The 21,631-nt window shown below is 37.6% G+C and overlaps 1 protein-coding gene across 1 annotated transcript; it reads left to right on the forward strand.

Annotated features, from left to right (window-relative positions):
- The first annotated feature begins 14 nt into the window (after window positions 1-14).
- On the forward strand, window positions 15-14,182 carry LOC139718202 (serine/threonine-protein kinase VRK1-like). Its single transcript, XM_071629682.1, has 12 exons — window positions 15-182; window positions 1,801-1,926; window positions 2,647-2,702; window positions 3,300-3,369; window positions 4,233-4,429; window positions 6,149-6,247; window positions 7,088-7,220; window positions 8,626-8,746; window positions 9,412-9,470; window positions 10,303-10,659; window positions 11,508-11,594; window positions 13,583-14,182. The coding sequence occupies exons 1-12, from the start codon at window positions 170-172 to the stop codon at window positions 13,696-13,698; spliced, it is 1,434 nt and encodes a 477-aa protein (XP_071485783.1). The 5' UTR covers window positions 15-169; the 3' UTR covers window positions 13,699-14,182.
- Window positions 14,183-21,631: the final 7,449 nt, after the last annotated feature.

Genomic DNA, 21,631 nt, shown 5'->3' on the forward strand with positions numbered 1-21,631 from the left:
TTATCCAGTTCAACTTCAAGAAGTGCAACAACAAAAGTCAGTGCAAGCCACAGTCCAGCATCACCACCTCGGCACCTGAAGCTTGAAGTTGAAGCAGCAGTGAGACTGATAAAGTTACACTGTCACTGGAGTTTGTGCCATCCACCCTACAGAAGGAACACAGGGCACCATGCCTCCCAAAGGTGACTGTCTGTGCTGTATAATATTTAATATACAGTGTATACTTGGGTGACCCGCACCTCGTCATAGTTAATGTCTATGCATATTTGAATCACAGTTTGTCACTGAAATTCTATGAAATCCCACTCACATACAGGAAAAATGCTGGAGATTCCAATAGAATCACAAGTTCACTGATCGATACCGGAAATTTGCAGCTATTGTCGTCAAACGCGAACGATGCGGAATAGTTTTGCGCTAAGGAAGGGGCCCGCAACTCGTCACCCGCACTCCCATAGTCTAGACAAAGCAAGTAAAAGACGTGTGCGTGCGAACGTGATGCTCCCATAGACATACACGTAAAAGATGCGTGCGGATGACCGTAATGATACTTATAACACGTATTCCTAATAAAATTTCAGATTTTCGCGAAAAACTCTTCGGTTTTCACCATAATTTGCTTGATTGTGGTAGTCCTGCCAAGTGACACTGTCCCAGGCATAAATTACTGTTCAGTGCGCTCATAACAATTTTAGATAGGGTGACGGTATTCGGGCCCCTGGCGAGGTGCGGGCACCTCACTATACCTACATTGTACCTTGAATGTACTCTGTGTAGTGGTTTTAATATACAATTTAATTATGATCCATTGTTTTCTTTATTTTTCTTTTCTTCTTTTTGCTTAGGGTGTGATGTCACTTCAAATACCACGTTTAACTTATTGCAAATGGCGTCAGAGAATGACAAATTTTTAGATGTTAATATTTCCTTTATATAATTGCTGCTCTATATAATTTTTTGCCTTTTTTCCCTTTCCTTTGTCATCTTGTTAACCCGTTGAGGACGGTTTGATTTTGCTACAACATGTATTTCCCATAGACACCTGCCCGAGTATACTCGGGACTCGTCCTCAACGGGTTAAAACAACAAAAGTCTAGGATCAAGCGACAAAGAAATTTAATTATGATTTGCAGTAATGCAAGGCCAAGGATACTCTGAATGAAAATAAGCAAAGATAATGGATTCCATTTTCTTTGCTCATTTTCAGACATATTTCTGGTCAGTTTCCCTAATTGTTTGAATTTGTTTGCAATCATTCTTTGTGAGTAAAAGATTGCCATGTATTACACATTTATGGACCTCTGTAGGGCTACATTATATACATATGTATTCTAGTCATACACTTTGCACACGCACACACACACAAACATAAACACAAACAAACAATAAAGCAATATTGGTGTGCATTTCAGTGTTTAACCTGTTCTAGTCAAATTATAATTATGGAAACTAGCATCATTTACAATTTTTTGTTTCATTATTTCAGTGCCCATTAGAGTAGTCTTCGTCATTGTTCTGCATTGATAGTCAATATGTCTACTGGTCTTCAAACTCTGGTTTTTTTTTCCCTTCTTTTTCATTTGTTGTGTAGGGCTTTTGTTTTTGCTTTGGGATTTTCTTCGGTTATAGTGTACATTCTAGTAAGTCATAAAACAGCTCAGGTAGTGACAAAACTGAGAGACACACATCAGGAGCATTTGGGAAATATCATCCAAGGAAGTGTTGATATTTACGTTACTAATGTACATGTATCTCCATCAGCTTTCTATTTTGTCTTGTGATTGGATAAATGTACTGCAGGCCGCAAGAGGGCATACCAAATGCCCAAGCCTCTCCCAGAAGGAGAAGTTCTGAAGGACACCAGGAAGAAAGAGTGGAAGCTTGGAGGCCCTATCGGGGAAGGAGGATTTGGACTCATTTACAGAGGTAGTGCATTTAATTACCACCTTTAAATATATTCCTATCTCTTTATGTCACTGACTATACATCTGTAACTATGATGATGTGTTAATTATACATGTATATACCTCTTTTGATGAATCCTTGGTTCTCTTTGAAATCGGGGGCATAAATCCAATAATTGTCTGCAGCTTCGTAGCAACCAATTAGCCCAATAGTACTAAACCACACCATAATGCTAAATTACCCACTTTTGATACATACATTTGTACATGGTGCATAATACTGTAAATGCTTAGTTTCTGTAGCAGGAGAGATGACCCTTGTCTGGTGCAATTCCAATGCAAATGTCTACTAGGGTAGTGCCTGATATTAAAGTGAACTGGCTAGCACAGTTGAGATCGAGGGAGTAAAATTTCATTTGATTCTTTCCGGTATATGAAACATATACAGACTGCCTTTATTCAGTGCATTGTTGATATCATTACCCTTATGAATCTCAACTCAATGCAAGGGTCATAGCATTGAGGTTGAGATCTCTCAGGTGGGGCAGTGATATCAACAATGGTGTGAAAAGCCGTCTATATCTGTATATCATTAAAGTGTTTCGTTTTAATTTTCTTAACTGGATGAGACACTTTTTTTTTTTAGAGTGATGATATGATGGCTTCACCTGCAGAGATGAATAAAGCAGAAATGATCAGCGCCACATAATCAACAAATTTTCTCGCATATTCTCTTTCACAGCTGATGTCAATCGTGCAGGAAAAGTCAGTGCTGATGCCCCCTATGTTGTGAAAATTGTGAGTATTTTGTACAATTTTTATTATGATTTTTCTATATGTGTCATCCAATCAGTGATACTGAAAATGTTTTTAATTTAAAATATTATCTTCTTGCAGCTTTATCAACATTCATTGTCAAGAGCATTTTCTGTAGGCATGTGTATTCCAGAAGCACACATTTAGTTCTTATGTTGTGGATATAGGGAGATTTAGAAGATCAAAGCTTTTGGAAAGAAAAGGAAATTTCTTTTGAGTAGAATTTGTGATCATAGAAACAAAATGTAAACTGAGAGTGTTCTTGAGACACAACATCTCTGATAGCTGATAAGTGGCAGCATCACAAGCACAGGTAGAATATCACAATATTGACAATGCTTTGGTTCTAAAAAGAAAAAAAACTTTCTGGGCTGTTTATTCTCTGCTTAATTAGTCACCCAGCAGTATGTTTTTTTTTTTTTTTCAGTTGTATTCCCTTCCAACTTGTTCACATGGATGATTGAGCATTAAATGTCTATTTGATTTGAAGGGCCACAGGAACTGTGTTATATGTTTGTTCTGTGCACCAGTTGGCTGTTCTTTACCTCGTCAAAAACACTTTAATTTTTTTTTTTTCAGGAACCGCATGAAAATGGCCCTCTATTTACCGAGCTGCACTGTTACCAGAGAGTTGCCCAACCGGAGCAAGGTATTAAATCTTCATAAAATCCCTTGCCTGAGTTTCAAACAACAGGAGAAATATAGAATAGAAAAGGTCTTAACCCCCAAATCAGGTACTTTACCTAAAGATGACAGTCAAGTTTGAATGTTGGTGAAGTCCCACAAGGTCAAAGGTCAAATGGTAAATGAAATTTACCTAATAAGCACTGAACTACATAGTATTGTGGTGTATTGTCAAAGACTTTCCACGGCTCTGAGCTCTGACCACCAAACTCACATTACAGGTACATTACATCACCTAAAAGTGCTGCTCAAGTTCGAATATTGGTGAATTCCCACAGTTCAAAGGTCAAAATGTTGATTGACTTTTTCCTGTAAGGCCCGGCTGTCACAGTATTGAGGTATCCTCTCAATAACTTTCCACAGCTTTAAGCAAAAACCACAAAACTCATACCACAGGTACATCACCCAGGATGCCAGTCAAGTTCTGATATTGGTTAAGTCTGACAAGGTCAAAGGTCAGTGCACTTTCTCTGATAGCCTTTGCTCTTGCAATATTGTGGTGTGCTCTTAGGAACTTTACACAGCTCTGAGCTACAACATGTATGACCCCAAACCTAACAAATTTGAATATTAGTGAAGTCCCAAAACGTCAAAGACAAGCTGGAAATAGATTGTCAGTTATTATCATGTGTATTGTGTGTGACTGTAGACTTTTCACAAGTTTGACTTCTTCTTTCAAACCCATGGTCTAATTCTAATGAAATGTGGCAAGAATCACCTCTAGGGTCAAGGTGTACAAATCGGTTGGAATAATGTTTCAAATGGTTCGCATGACCCTAGTTATGAAAGCAACACATTCATCTTGTCTATGTATAAATTCAAATGCAGTCGATGCCTGGCAGAAAAAGCAAAAGTTGTCCCACCTTGGTGTGCCCAAGCTCTGTGGAAGCGGCTCCCATCAGCATGGGGATGTCAAGTATCGCTTCCTGGTGATGCAACGTTTCGGGGAAGACATCTGGAAGAGGTACCTGGCCGCCAGCAAGAGGTTCAAGCCAAAGACAGTGTTCGCCCTGGCCCTGCAGATTGTGAGTTGATCCTTAGAAGAGTATTGTTTTTTGCCCAAATACTTTCTTGTAACCAAGACTCGGCCAGAGAGACGGAATAAGTATGCTATTACATTAGTGGACATGTGTGATTAAAAGCATCGAGATGTATTAATGATTTATATTAAAAGCTTCTGCTTCTTCTGCTCTGATGAAGGGATATAATTGACAACCAGATAACCCAATTTGCTCCAGAGAAGATCGTTCTGGTTAAAAGCTATAGGCATGCACCTCCCTTTTTTTTTTTCTACAAGGATAGGTGTGCAGGCATACACTTGATTAAATATACCGTGAGTCATTCTTGACTCCTTGTGTTGTTCCAAAGTCAGGCTTTGAAATCAAATGATATGTTTCTTTGTTACAATGGCAGTTTACAGTTTTCTTTAACCTGCAAGTTGGAACTACTTGGCCAAACTCATTTATTCCCCCCCCCCCCCCCCCCCCCCCCCCCCGCCATGATTGGTCACTATCTATTTACAATATGTCTTGTTTAAAAAATATGGGGTCTTTTGTATTAGGAGCCATTTCTTTCTTTCTTTCCTTTTTTGGTAGAACAGGTTTTTGAAATGGCACCATTTATTACCTGAATTAACCTAGACATGCTTGCAGCAAACCAAAGTAAAATGAAAATTTGGAACATCAAGTACAAAATAGGAATGTTAATGCACTTTCCTGATAGTCAAATCTCTGTAATCACAAATGCTGCATTGGTTGATATGATTAATGAGCAGTCAAACGATTCCACATTATTACGCTGAAATGACTTTTGCATTTTTAGTATGCTGTCAAAGAATCATATTTAGATATTGTGAATGAAGATAGTAAATCCTATAACACAAGGGCATAGTTACGCTGCTTCACCTCAATTTGTAGACCAGTGGTTGGTTCCTCTATTCTTACCTTTGTTAGACTTGTGGTAAGATCTTCCACAGATTTAAGGTCAGAAATGCCATGTCATCTCCCCTCCCCCTCCATCTCCTCCTCCTCCTTCTTCTTCTCCTCTTCCTCTCCTTCTATTTGCCTTCTTCTTCTTCTTCTTCTTCTTCTATTTCTCCCCAACTCCTCTCTCCCTTCCCTTGCCCCCTCCATTAAAGATGCATTTTGAACACCACTTATTTAAATGCACATTTATAGGGATATTAAGATAGTGGCTTTGTAAGAGTATGCCTATTTATGAAAAAGATGTTAAGGTGGTGAGGAACATCAACAACAAACAAAAACTAAGAACCTACACTGTATTGCATCTTACATTGTAGAATACCATGTGTTTTCATGGAAACGATGTTATTGATAGGAATGTACAGTAAATGACATCATGATGTCATTGGTTCACAGTGAAATGTAAATGATAGGATATGTAGAAACATGTTGTGTACCTGTGGTTGTTATTGTAACTTCAATGTTCAAGTTCACTGCATATGATACGCTTGGTAATTTTACCATCCAAAGAAGTAAAATGGAAACAGTTTGAACACCAAGTGAGAGTTTTCGTGTTTATGTCTGACCACCACTAAATCAACCAAACTAATACTGCATTCCTAAGCACTTCAGAATTAGTTGTCCTGATCATGCAGCTATGATGTCAGTAAGTTATGCTTCTATTTTCTCTCTCTTTGTTCCTCTGTGTTTACTTATTTTTATTGTTCTATTTTTTTCTTCTTTTAACCCGATGTTCTTACTTTCTGTCACTTTGCATTCCAGCTTGACTCCCTGGAGTACTTACACTGCCGTGAATATGCCCATGCAGACATCAAGAGTGCGAATCTACTCCTTGGCTTGGATGGCAGAGACCAAAACAAAGTGAGAACAAATACCCAGTTTTCTAACACAGTAATATTTGTTTTTTTATCTATCATTACCAGCTTCAATTCATTTGTCTAACCATTTCTCAGTATCCATGTGCATCCACAAATTCACACTTGTGGCAAAATTGATGGAAATCATCACAAATGTGGTCGTGCCTAAGTATCTTATGTCATAGTCTCATAGTCATTGATCCTCATAGTAATTTGTGAAGCATTTGATGGGATTATCACAATTTGCACCAGGATTTATGAAATTGGAGAAGTGGACATCTCACTTTGCATAGCAAAACAAATTACAAAATGTCTGAAATGCATGATTTGGTAGACATGTGACCAGTGATGGCAATCTGCCACCCAAACTGTGTGCCCAACCCCCGACAGACTTGGAATCAAAATGCGCAGAAGATTACAAAGAAGAAAGTTTTGAAAGATGGAAGGTGAAAGAAGAGGCTATTGCAAGAGAGTGGGGGGAAAAAATCCAGAGATGAGCCTCCAAGGTGCCCCCCCCCCCCCCAGCTACAATTAACGGGTTAACATGGTTAACATAGTAACAGTTTATTAACAGCTGTTTGTAATGAAAGATCTTTATCATAATACTTATATTTACATATTGCTGTATTTTATTTTAATGTCATACTTTTAAAAAAAAATTATTATTTTTTTTTTTTTTTCCCGGATCGATGTGCTTAGAAACATCAGTATTAACGCTATATAAATGTTATTCATTATCATTATTATTATCTTTCTATTAACACAGGTTGTTTTTTTTTTTTCTATGAATTGATACATTTTATTGTATGATACTTTTTACTTTTCCTGGTATCCTCTCACCCAGGTGTTCCTCGTTGACTTTGGTCTGGCGAGCCGCTTCAGGCCCGAAGGAAAACACAAAGATTATAAGGAAGACCCTCGGAAGGGTCACAACGGTACACCAGAGTTTACTAGCATTGATGCCCACAAAGGAGTTGGTATGTCAGCGTCGCGCTGTTACCATAAAGTGTGTTATTCGTTGTGTAGAGACAAAAGCATTAAAAGGAACAAGAGAAACTGACATGCATTCTTTGAGATTGGTCAATGCAAGGTTGAATTAAGATTTGCTGTTCAACGTCTCACTTGAGAACAAGCATTAAAAACATGTTTCATCTGAAAAGACTGTGATCTGAAATGATGATCATTTGACAGGATAAGGGTATGTGGGGCAGAATACTGCAAGTGAAAATCATCTCTTCATTAAGAGAACTATACGTGCTTTTGTATGAAATAAGGTGCAATTTGATGTTGCAAAGGAGCTCATATTCATGATGAATTAATAGCTCCAGTTGACTGTGCAGGCGTGCATTTTTGTATATTTAGTCACAAGTGCAAGAAACTCTCAAATCTTCAACAGATATTTCCCAGATATAAACTAGGCAGTGAAGTGTAGGCCCATTCTGTGAGTACAAGTTAGACTTTATAACTTTAATGCAGGCTATTTGTTCTTTGTGTAGATGTTATTGGAAAATAAGCACACGTGTTTCATATCAGCTATTCTATCCTGTTGACGTTGCAGTGAGTGCAGGGTATAAACATACAGTAACATGTGACAAGTCACATCTTAGTGCCCAAATCTCTGGAAATAACTATGAAGCAATGATTTTTTCCTTTCTTTGAATTAGAAGAAAAAAAAAAAAGATTATTGATATAGCAAATAACCAGACCTCACAACAGTGTCCATAAGAGTTCTTTTTATTACCCCTTTGGAAATAGGAAAAAATAGCTTCTCTTACTGTAATCAGTTTTAGATCATTATGTTTTGTACAGTAAAGACCTTCATATACAGACCTCTGTTGTGACAATATTTAGGGAACAGTGGTTCATAACTGTAGTAGTCTCCATGAAAAACAAGACGTTCATGAGTTTGCTGTGACTTTGGAATGTGTAGCATTGTACAGTGGCAGTTTGCAAGTCACATCAAGTTAGACTTTATAACTTTAATGCAGGCTATTTGTTTAGCACATGCTGAATGTTTTACCACAAACATGATGCGTAGAATTTGATTTGTGCAGCGATGCATTGGAAAAAGTTGCTGTCCTGGATTGGTAAGGTATGCACTTGGAACAAGTCAACCCTTTTTTCTGACTCATAGAATGATAATGATTTATTCATGGTTACCTGTGCATAAAAGTTCACAGGTAACATACATGGTTTCCATGATGACTGAAAGAAATATGCTGTCAAATCTTACTAGTACTGACATTTTCAAATGCCTGAATGCTCTCATTGTGCGTGCTGATTTATTGTGTTATGTTTATGAACGTAATGTATGGAAGTCACAGCTAAAAGGACGACAATCCATTCTCCCAAAACCTTTTCCTCCTTTTCCATTAATTCCAGCCCCATCTCGCCGTGGCGATATTCAGATTCTGGCCTACGTGATGCTGCAGTGGTTGTGTGCCAAGCTGCCATGGGAGGACAAACTCACTGATCTGAACTACGTCATGACTCAAAAAGGGAAGTGAGTGCTTCACTTTCCATTTTCTAGTCACTTTGAAGTGAAAGCAAACGCTTAAGCTCTTCCTTACAGGGCAAACCTCCTCCCTCTTTCTCACTCTATTTATTTATTTGTTTATTTATTTATTTATTTATTTATTTATTTGTTTATTTATTCATTTATTTATTTATCTATCTATCTATCTATCTATCTATCTATCTATCTATCTATCTATCTATCTATCTATCTATCTATATATCTATATCAATCTATATCTATGTATCTATCTACCTCTGCATAAATCCTGGCTGTAAATGCTGAAAATATGACTGACTGCTGTCAGTGATTCCTTGTACAACCAAGTCATGTTCCAACATTGCATTGTTCTTCATTGGTGTTAAATTTCCAATAAATTTGTCACATGCCGGAAAGAAGAAAAATGATGCAAATGCTGGCAAGCCCCATTAATATAATATGCGCCTCCCGTTCATACACGCATCGTCCTTTCAGGCACACCTTCCTTGAATAGCATGCTTTTTAATCATTCTTCTGGGCACACAATGAATTATGTAGCCTTCTCGTACCTGCTCACTTTAATATTATTGGGGGCAGATATGACTCTGTCTATTGTGGAATGTGTCTGTCATTGCCAGCTTGACTCTTACACTGGTCACATTGACTCTTTGCAGATACTCTAAGGATATAAGAAGCCTCCTGGAGACCTGTTTTGCAGGTGCATCATACCCAGGTAAGTCATCTAGTCGTATTCTCTATTCCGGTCTATTGCTGTCACTCCATTTGTGGGTTCCATGACATTTGCTCCTGCAACAATTGCTCCCATGAAATACAATGTATCTGCATGCTACGCCAGACATAAATTCTATCCACAAATACATTGTATAACCCTAATCCTAATTCTCACATCAAACTAGACCTAAAAACCTATCAAAACCCTAACCCTATAAAGTCCTTGGAGAAAATAAGACCGGAGCAGTTGTCGCTAGAGAAAATAATGTGTCACCCACAAAATTTTTAGCCACTCTTTGCTATTTCAAAAGCTACGTAACCTCTCTGGTTTATAGCTTGTCTATACGGACCTGAGATAACTTGAACTGCCACAAATCTTTTCCCTGACTCAAAGTTTAAGTACCATACTATCCTTCCATTAGTGATTCATGGAACCCGCATCATGAAGCTACAAATTGTAAGTAGCTGTACATACAGCTATTGAGAATGCTCGTTTCAAGGACGTTTTTGTATCTCTGTGTTGTGACTTGGAATAAAACAATGCAGCAGGTTGTTTGTTGCTGGCAATATATGCCCTAAGTGATTTACAGCTGCTTAGGAACTATGTATGCTTTCATGTTAGGTAAACAGGGCTTCCTCAAGAGTGTCACACTTTTGTGATTTCTCTGTCACTATGACACAATCACTTTTATATTCACTGTGGGGAAACACCATACCAAAAACATTGGAAGTATGGCTGGATTTCCAGCCAGAGCTCTTGTGGCGCCCAGGAGCTCATCATGCACTTCTCTTCCATCTTGCTTTATGTACTTTGCATCGTCTTGTGGTCTCAGCTGAACTCAGGGACTTTTTCCAGCACGCCTTTGACCTGGGTTACGAGGCCGAACCCGACTACAACAAGCTGCGCAAGCTGTGCCGGCAGGTCCTGAAGAGGGAGGGTTTCAAGGAAGGGTCCTGTTTTGACTTTGGCGCGGCGCAGTCGGCCGCTGTGAATGGAGCTCCACAGTCTCCTGGCCGGGGGAGGGCCCAATCGCGAAAAGCGCCCGCCGCGGCAAAGAAAAAGAGGGAACCCTCCAAGGAGGATACATCTCAAACCAGGGCCAGGAAACAGTCAAGGGGTGATGCGGCAGGCCCGGCTGGTGCCGCGCCCTCTCCTGCCAGAAAGACAGTAGCTCCGAAGAAAACTTCGGGTAAGACTGCCATTATCTTTTTGAATCATATGTAATTATGCTTTCACAGATTAAACTTGTCAAAGAAATGACAAGATATCTTCTCACCCCCCCCATGCATCCACAAAAATAAAAAATCAAAGACTAATGCACATGTTTTTTTTTTTATTTGTGTGTGTTTGTTTGTTTGTTTGTTTTTACGGATGAAGTATGTGTCCTAAGATCTCCGTTTTATTGTATTTAAATGACAAGTTCACCTTTAACATATGTGTGAATTGAGTGAATACAGCAATACAGTATTTGTAGAATACATCAGTGAAAGTTAGACAGAAATCTAACTATCCACCTAAAAGTAATAAATTTGTTAAGTTTCAGTGCTGCCATCGCTAAATGAGAAGACTATTTCACTTTGTGATGTCATCATGCGTAGAACAAGTGAAGGTAATATAAAGAGCATTTCACAAAATCCCATTTTGTTTTTGTTTTGGAAAAGGACTTGTATATGTTCCCTTGATTTATGACTTACGTTAAGGGTGATGTTATTCCCTCTCCCTTGTGAGAGAAGCAAGTCTTCTAATATTATGCCAGAAAAGCAGTGGCGGATCAGTTATTTTTGGTGAAAACAAAAGGAAAAAAAAATAGGGTGGTGTTCTTGTGCCCCCCCTTTCATTTCGCAAAGGCGCCTCCCCTTTACAGAATTCCTGGATCCACCCCTGAGACAAGTGAGAATGTGTTGAATTTTCTGATGATATTTCACTTGTCATCTGTGATACCAGTAACACCAAGTCATTTACAAGACAGTACTGGGCATTTGGGGTTGTGGTCAAATAGGCTGTTGAACAATTTCTTGATCATGTGTGCTTTTGCAGCCAAGGCAGCGAGCGGTGGCACGAGGTCGTCACATATGGCATCGGGGAAGACTGGAAAAGGTGTAGCTCCAAAGAATGTGGCAGGAGGTAAAGAAATCCAGAGAGACACAAAACTTTCACTATACAGCAGCTAATGGTGTGTATGTGTGTGTGTGTATAAGTGTGTGCATACCCAGATACTAATTCTATGGCAGGGCTGAACACTTAGAATTAAAGGGGAAATATTGGTGGCTTGAAAAAGAAGTGTAGCGGTGCTAAAGGGGGTATCTCACCAGGCTTGAAACTAGTTCGCGACTCCAGAGTTTGCTAGTTGCAGAGACATCTCCGTGACGTCTCCAAGACATCTCCTGAAAATGGAGACGTCTCCTGAAAATTACGGAGTCTCCAATTAGTCGCAAGAAATTTAAACATGTTCAATTTTTTTTTTTTTTTTTTTTTTGGGGGGGGGGGGGGCTGCGTGCTGACATCCTGCCTAGATCAAGTCAGGTGATCCTGCAATGGCTCCCTCATATTTGAATTTTTTTTACACCTGCCATAACTCGTCTCAGAGACATCTCCTTGGTGAGACCGCAAGCCATTTTTGTCCCCGCCGAACGAGTTCGAGCAGGGGACTATGAAACGGGCTCCGTACGTGTGTGTGTCCGTCTGTCCGTCTGTCCGTCTGTCCGTCTGTCCGTCCGTCCGTGCTTCCGTGTGTGATCAAAATGTTCAAAATGCTACTCCTTCGCCATTTCTAACCCGATTTTGATTCTGTTTGCTTTATATGATAGCACTACATGGGAGCTTTGAAACTTCTATACAGAATTTCAGTTGTGACCTTTGACCTTGACCTTTGACCTATATTGTACATTTTGCTTCAAAATGCTACTCCTTCGCCATTTCTAACCCGATTTTGATTCCGTTTGCTTTATATGATGGCACTAGGTGAGGGCTTCAAAACTTCTACACAGAATTTTGACCTTTGACTTCTTTGACCTTTGACCTTGATTTTTGACCTATATTGTACATTGCCTACAAAACGCTACTCCTTCGCCATTTCTAACCCGATTTTGATTCTGTTTGCTTTATGTGATGGCACTAGGTGAGGGCTTCAAAACTTCTACACAGAATTTTGACCTTTGACTTCCTTGACCTTTGACCTTGATTTTTGACCTATATTGTACATTTTGCTACAAAATGCTACTCCTTCGTCATTTGTAACCCGATTTCAATTCCGTTTGCTTTAAGTGATGGCACTAGGTGAGGGCTTCAAAACTTCTACACAGAATTTTGACTTGGACTTCTTTGACCTCTGACCTTGATTTTTGGCCTGTATTGTACATTTTGCTACCAAATGCTACTACTTCGCCATTTCTAACCCAATTTCGATTCTGTTTGCTTTATGTGATGGCACTAGGTGAGGGCTTCAAAACTTCTACACAGAATTTTGACCTTTGACTTCTTGGACCTTTGACCTTGATTTTTTACCTATATTGTACATTGGCTACAAAATGCTACTCCTTCGCCATTTCTAACCCGATTTCGATTCCGTTTGCTTTATGTGATGGCACTAGGTGAGGGTTTCAAAACTTCTACATAGAATTTTGACCTTTGACCTTGATCTTTTTACCTATATTGTACATTTTGCTACTAAATGCTACTTCCGGCGGGGACATATATTACGCACCGCGTAATTTCTACTTTTCCTTGTTATGTTGGAGACGTCTTCGCAACTGCTGCGACTGATAAGTTGGAGATGTCGCGGAGACGTTTCCATTGGTGAGATACAGCCTTAAATAAAAGGGAAACATAACAGGCCAATTTCAAACTTAGTTGCCCAATCGGGCCACCAAAAGATATAATTTTTTCATTTTTGGTGGCCTGACATCAACCTTTGATGGCCCTGGGCCACCAGGGCCACCAGCCACCACGGCCTTTCAAGAGTTGGAGAGATAACATTGGAACAAAATTGTGCTTTAGTTCTTTAATGATGGTTGAAGTGATTAAAGTTTGACGCTGTTCTATTTCTGCTATTTGGAATCAGGAGGGGCCAATGCCCTCCCACCCATTCGATCTCTCTCTCTTTCATGATGCAGCTGGTACGTCCACCCCTAGCCGGACAGAGCGAAGAAAAAGGACGAATCCAAGCAAGATGAAGTCTTCCAGTACTCAGACAACGCCGGGCTTGGAGAAGAGACAAAAGAAGAAATAGCAGTAAAAAATTTCAGGATTAGTTCAAAAAAAGTTTTCATGTTTACACATTCCTCATAGCTGTGGTAGCTTTGTACGGTCCAACCTCGATTATCTGGCCATCTCTTATGAGGATTTCGCTACCATCTGCTCGTATTCATGTGTGAAGACAAAAATAAAGTGATTTCAAACTCATTGAAAAACTCCTACAACACTCACACAATTTACCTTGATATTCCCTACAGATGCATGTTGTGAAATTATACATTTGAATGTTTCAATTTGCGAAATAGATGCATGATGATTTTAAGTTGGTTTGCACAGATTACACCGCTATTGCTGTGCACACTACCTACTTAACTGTATGTACCACTGGGTCGACAGGTACATGTATACATGTTCACAAGCATTGTTTCTCCCATATCTGGCCAAACCACTTATATGGACGGGCATTGGTCCTGACGTGGCCGGATAACAGAGGTTGGACTGTACTTCCATGTGCCTGAAATGCTACACTTTTTATAATTTTTCTCTTGTGAAGCAAGTTGCTGTGGGTTTTTGAATGGACCCAATGGGCCCAACTCTAGGCAGTTAGAGTCAAATCTTTGGTTTAGATTTAGTCTGTGGTCCAAAAACGGCACACACATGCACCTGTTGGCATGCATTCAGGATTACAGTTGAACAGTAAAAATGTGCATATTCCATGAATTAGATCTAAACTACCTTTGTGAATTGAGATCATAGTGTTTGAATGCTTTATCTCCTGCATGGTAGGTTGCATACAAACTTCAAAACTGATTTTCTCAAAATTTAGCATGGTTGAAATAAATGTGATGATAGGTTCCTATTGTGCTTACAAGTACAAAACAATATAAGTTAAAACTGCTGAACTGGATAAGAATTTGAGAGGAAGTGTTTAAGGATGGTTTCAAGTATTTGCTCGAGTGCCCAATTCAATCTCAGGCCATTCTTAGGTAATGAGGGGTGCAAGTGAAAGTCTTTTGTGGTGTGGAGTGACACCCCACTTTTCTATGAGTGAAGATTTATGCATCAGAGTGTAGATAGTTTTACTGTGCATAAGTTAGTGCCTTGTATGTGCATTAATTTGTATACTTGCAGTTTGATAGAATAAATGGTAACTTAATACTATAAAAACCTTTTGGATGCTTTATATAACAAATAAATCTACTTTTCTTTGGCAGGGGGATGGGGAGGGCAGTCTCAACGAGTTCTCACACCTGGGTTCTTATTGTAGGAAATGTAATGATATGAAAATTGAATGTTGTTTTCATGCATTTTATACTACATATGTAATCTACAGCAATAATCAAGAGAGATAGTTGTTTTTTTTTCTTTTTCCATGATGGTGAAAGAAAATTTAAGTAGCTGTTCATGACTGTATTCATTAACCTAGAAAAAACATATTTATGTGCACGGCTGTCAAGTTCAAATTTCATGTAAAAAAAAAAGAATGAAATGATCTGAGCAGCTGCATGCCTGTTTAAGATTTAGCAAACTGTGTGTTACTCTTAAGGTTGTGGGAGTCTCTCTTTCCAAGACAGAAGAATTTTATTATAGGGTACATCTTTACTCCTTTGTTCTCATTCTTTGCGTTTTCAGTGACCAAATGCAGTGTACGTTATGACATGTGCAGAGATGCCAGCTGTTACTTTTTTGTAGAATTTTGTACTGTTTGTTGCCAAGACTACTGCAGGTTCTATGGAAAATGCTGTTTTTCCAAATTATATTACTACACATATCCATTGCAGGAAAGGCAAAATGCTGTTTTTGTGCCAAAAGTACACCTTTTCAGCCCTCAGTGCTGTTTAGAATGTTGGCATCCATGCACTTGGCCATAATACACTGAACTGTACTACAAATGTAGTAACATAATGAGGCTCGGGAATCAACGTGCTACAACCACTTCCTACTGATGCAGGTGTACCTGTCTTTGTCATGTGACTGCTGTGTCTGTCACATGACTCCTCATGTGACCACTTTAGAGGGGAGCTACTAGTTTCTCCTGTAAATGCAATATCACACATTCATTGAGGGATAATGTCTTCTTTCCTCTTTCCAAGGGATGTTTATTACAGCACATCTTTCTTGGCAAGTAAAAGAAAAAGAAATGGTGATGAATGCCATAAAATGTATGTAATACTTTTCTTTTTGCACAGTCGTAGTTAGAGTAGGAATGTTGTAATGTCATGTGACCATGAGTAAGCCATCATAGTGTGAAGTAATCAGAGAATGCCTTGTTAGATAATGTTCTGACAGACAATACAAATGTCCAGAAGTTACTACATGCCTCTGATTCTGCACATTTTCACATCCCCGCTGCTTTTTCATCATAAAATTCTAAACACAAAAATACATAAACCATTGTCTTCTTTTCTGCAGGGATTCTACCATCAGGAAGTTACTTCAAATTTTCAGCTGTTTTTTTTTTTTTCATCAGCTACATGAACATTCAACCTTAGGCTGTGCTTGTGGGTTGAGTAATTGTCAGTTTTGATGCTGCTGTTATTGTTGTTTGTTTCTCTCTTTGGTTGGGCAGCTTTTTTCATGTGGAGGGGGCATATCTCCTGGTAGACAGGATGTATTTCTACACACACATTTTTTTAAGAGTACAATTTACTTTACCTGTGGATTGCCTGACTTTCTATTGAATTGTACGAATTACAATTACAAAACACAATACAGTATTTTCGCGGCATGAAATTTTCGTGAATTAGAGCCAACAGCCTTTTTCGCGGCATGAAATTTTCGTGAGTTGCCTGTAACATTCAATGTATATAGTGTAGACAAGAACTTTCATGTGCATTTTAAATTTGTGAATCTTGGCTCTTGCAAAATTCGCAAAATTAAAATGCATGCGAACATTCCTCATATTACAGTTCGTATTGGAACAACAAAGAACATAAAAAAAAAATTACAGTCAAACCTGCCTTAGTGGTTACCTATATTTAGTGGCTACCTGCTGCATACAGCCACCAAAAACAATTTCCCTTGGGTGAAAGACCATTTTAATGACACTGTCTACAGTGGTCACCTATCTATAATGGCCATTGTTTTGTTTCCCTTGGGTAGCCTCTGTAGACAGTTTTGACCGTACTGTATTTGAAAAGAAAAAAAAATGGGTTGGGCAACAGGCGATGTTTAACTCACATTCAGAGAAAGTGTTTGTATAGTTCACATTTGTTTTAATGTACATGTATGTTAATTTTACGCCGAAGAATTCATGTGGAATTATTTCATTTGATATTAAACTATTTTATTACGTAAAACAGATCAATAAAATTTTACTACTGTCATTCTTTTTGTATTTTTTTTTTGTGATGAATGAAGACATTTTTAATTTATGGCTGGTGCCTATGTACCAGTTGGCTCTGCATGGCAAGCTGCTTATGCATACATTGTACTATATAGGTGTTACAAAAAACTTTCCCACTTTTGATCCTTAATAGTTCAAAAACTATATCTCAGATAACACTGACATTGATAATTATGAGGAATAACTGAATAGTGTTAAAAAAATTTTAGGAGGTAATTCAAAAGTGAAACCCTAATTCAATTTCATTAGGTTCAAGATTTATTTTTTGAGTTCCGATTTAGGGGGCAATTGGTGTGTATGGGAGTGTATGGTTAACACCCAGTCAATGGTCCTGAACAATAGCCATGGTTTGAATGCTCTATTACATATTCATGAGAAATTCCACTATCACAGCTAGTCTTCATTCATGCTGAAATGTAGTGTATGCAAGCACATGAAATCATGTGCTTACGTTTTTCATGAGAATGCATTTTACCCTTTACCCTGAATTCAGACTAGCAGTGCCCAGGATGATCCATCATGAATTATTGATAAAGCATTCATGTGCCTTGGAGCAAGAGTCCAGAAGCCTAGTCAGCAGAGCTCTGAAAATGTGGTATTCGTGGTATTCATGTCTATTGTTAAGGGTCATTGTAAGCACACACTCACATACACATCATCGGTTCCTATGTCAGTTCAATTTTGTACAGAGGGCTCAAATTTGGCCAAAATCTGGAAGTTAACTTCGAAATTAATCATAGATTTAATGAAACTGATTTATGCTTTTTTATTTAAATCACCTTCAACTAAATTGTACAGTATTCAGTTATTACATGTACTCGTATCAATGACAGCGTTATCTGATACATAGTTTTCGACCTATTAAGGATCAAAAGTGGGAAATGTTTTTTGTAACATCTAGTATTTTTGTGTGTATATATATATATATATATATATATATATATATATATATATATATACAGTACATATATATATATGTGTGTGTGTGTAGAAAAGATGATGAAGTAGAGTGGCAATGCATTTTGACAGTCCAACAGTGCTATTTATTCACAGCAAATTTTCAAATAATACATTCATCTTCCTCAGGGTCGACAATGACAATTCGACCCTGAGGAAGACGAATGTATTCGTCGAAAATTTGGTCTGAATAAATAGCACTGTTGGACTGTCAAAATGCATTACCACTCTACTTCGTCATCTTTTCTCTACTGGTACCAACACGCGGACTACAAGTATCATTATATATATGTTATATGAGTTGGCCTATCATATGTCAGCTGAAATGAGTATAACTTGCATGTTTCCGCATCACGTCTTTTCGAAATTATAGGTTTGTTTGTTTTTTAGCTCAAATGTCCGATATATTAGAACAAGTGTCCATTTTGCAATTGAAATGTCAGAAGGGAAACCACGTCAACCAACCAAGACCAATATATACATAGCCAAGTAAGACATCAACCCAGCAGAAATTGTTAAGTCACCTTATGTCAATGAGAGTATCACGTCGATCATAGGTAGTTTAAATGTCGTATATAGTTCATTTCAAACATCAGATGACTCTAGAACACAGCAAAGATGCTTCATTCAAGAATATCAGATGCTGACAGACGTTATCATGTGAAGACAACATGATTCTCATGAAAAGATAATCTTTAATGAATTCACAGAAATAACTAAGTTTATTTGTTGATTTTGTCCCTTTCTGAAGGACACTGATATTTTTCTCTAGCGAGTACTAAAAGATGGAGAAACTTTTTTTTTAATTCCTCCGCCAGTAAGTATCGTGGAAGGCATTATGTTTTTTTGTTTTTTTTTTTTCAGGTTGTCTGTTCGCCTGTCCGTACTTCTGTCCTTCCATCCGTTATCAATTTTGTAGACAGCGTAACTAAAAAAAAAGGCAAAACAAGTATGAAGTATCCTGATGAAACTTGGCTGTTATTATGTATGAGTGGGTGAAGTTGTACCTATCAACTTTCGGGTGCACATGGCCAAGGTCACAGGTCAAGATCAAATGCTCACAATTTAACTATCCCCCCCCCCCATCTATGCAATTCCTGAAGGTATTTTCTTGAGACAGAGTATATTAAGTAACATGTACTCCCTGATTAGGATTCTCTAGAGAAAGTTTCGAGCCATGAGGTCAAGGGGAAATGTCAAAGGTCAAGTAAATATGTTAAAATTTCACCTTTTCCCTCCATATCTTGGAAATGGTTCAAGGTATCTTCATAAAACTTAGTACATATGCATGTACTGACCATAGAACTCTACATGTGTAGAATTCTGTGGTACTGACTGGCAGTTATTATCTTGGGAATTTGGGGATCATGTGGGCAAAGGTCAAGGATCAAAGGTCAAGGTCAACTCCTGGAAATTTTACTATTTCCCTCATCTCATATCCGTGCAATGCTTGCATGATTTGTCTTGAAACTTAGTGTTTACATGTACATATATTACCCAATAGAGATTCACTTGGAGAGGCTTTTGCCAAAAGGTCGAAGGTCAAGTGAAAATGCTAAATTTCACTTCTTCCTTCATATCTTGGAAGTGGCTCAAGGTATCATGATTAAGCTTAGTACATATTTATGCATGTCCTGCCTGATAGAGATTTCCCTGGGAATTTTATAGGGTCAAGGGTCAAAAGCCATATTAAGATGCTAAAATTTTACTCTTTAATACCTAAATTACACTTTTTCTTCATACCTTGGAAATTACCCAATGCATAAAGACTCATAAAAGGGCCAAACGTCAAGCACAAATCCTCAAATCACCAAATACAGTACATGCTCTCTTAAATATTGCCATTCATCCAATTAAACCTAGTTCAAGGAAAGTAAACAATCAACACAAATGTGACAAACATGTCATTTTAATATTTTGCAGAGTATCGAAACTGTCGTCACACATTGTCAAGACGTACTATAGACCCACTGGGAGAACCATGCATTACGGTGGAGGCATATCAGTCGCCGTATTCTTTCTTCTTCTTTTTTTTCCAGAAATCTTACACTTGAGAAATATTTTAACATTGATATAAATTAAAAGTTAACATCTATTCTATATACGAACTGCACCAAAACTGTAAAATGCAAAAAACTGTAACAAAAGTTGTACAAGAAGGGCCGCTTTTGTAAAAAAAAAAAAAATATATATATATATATATATATATATACATATATATATATATATAATTATATATATATATATATATATATATATATAATTATATATATATATATATAATTATATATATATATATATATATATATATACACACACATATATATATATATATATATATATGATAATAACAATGATGATAATAACTGTTTTATTAGGCTATGCGACATTTGAACCGCCAGTCATTTTACATGTGATATGTGGACATTTCCTACCCACATGAATATTAGAACCTCGTTAACTGATATCCGTATTCCATTTTGGACACTCGTTCAGCTGAACTGACTTTGAATGCCTATATGCTCTGAAATTCGGTTTCAACCAGTGGACAATTGACTCGTCAACCCTTATAGCATGGAAACATACAAGTTATGCATGCTGAGTTCAAGGGAATTAAGTGCATTCTAACACCTTTTGTTTAATAATGAATTTAGTAGCGGTGATTAACAGATTATGTTAACGACAGATATCGATTTGGGAGATGTGTATGTGTGTGTGAGTGTGTGTGTGAGTGCGTGTGCGTGCGTAAGCGCGTGTATCACGTCATCTAAAGTAACAGCAGAAGAATTATTGTAGAATAATTATATTGGACATATTTACATATTCTTTTTACCAAGCACTATTAAGTCATGATCCGGATATCATGTAGGCCTAGATCAACGCAAGTCGGCGTACACAATTTCATATTTGATTCCATCATATTCTTGTAATGTCTTGGATTTTGATTATTGCGCAATATTTACTTTTTCACGTCAATTTGTTAGATAAGAAGTTGATTTATTTATGGAAGAGTGACGCCATGCATGGAACACGATTTAAAGAAAATATATAGGAAAATTATGAAATCACTTTTCTTGTATGATTAAAGAGCACTTGACTTACTGCTTTTAAATAGCAAGAAGAATAGATAATAAAGAAAGAAAAAAGAAAGAAAGAAATGTCAGTAACAATTCTAGGAAATGTGTAACATTCATTGAATTTAGATTTTGCGGAATTATCTTCCTATTTTATTTATATCGTTGTCCTGTAATGACATAAAGAACTTCCTGTAGTGAAATAAAGAACTGGAGTAGACTTACTCATCCTGTGCAGACACCTTCACACTAAATCATAAGTGTTTTTGAGAGATTGTCTGATTTTCCTCAAAATTCGCTGATGATTTCTTCTAACAATTCTGCATGCATTCACTCATCCACATGTATATTCAGGTTTCAATCCCTTTGTTGCATTTTTTCCATTTGCAGTGTCAGCGGAACTTGTTACTTCTTGATCGTTATTATCAATAGAATAATTTAATGTTGTCAATCGTTTCATCATTATTAATCATCTCATTTATCACTTCTTATTTCGAATTCGAAGTACTCTCCGCATTATTGAATTATTGAACATAATATATTATGCTATTCATGTATGAATGATATCTTTAGTCTTTTTCGATATTGTA

Source organism: Diadema antillarum, unplaced genomic scaffold, assembly GCF_040938485.1.
Source record: "Diadema antillarum isolate AM-2024a unplaced genomic scaffold, OU_Dant_1.0 scf00000091, whole genome shotgun sequence".
NCBI classification, from domain to species: Eukaryota; Metazoa; Echinodermata; class Echinoidea; order Diadematoida; family Diadematidae; genus Diadema; species Diadema antillarum.

What these genes read in the sequence shown, in the direction of transcription:
- LOC139718202 (XM_071629682.1), top strand. An exon ending in AGTTGCCCAACCGGAGCAAG is followed by an intron (nt 3,370 to 4,232) that starts GTATTAAATCTT and finishes ATTCAAATGCAG; the next exon opens with TCGATGCCTGGCAGAAAAAG. An exon ending in GTCATGACTCAAAAAGGGAA is followed by an intron (nt 8,747 to 9,411) that starts GTGAGTGCTTCA and finishes GACTCTTTGCAG; the next exon opens with ATACTCTAAGGATATAAGAA.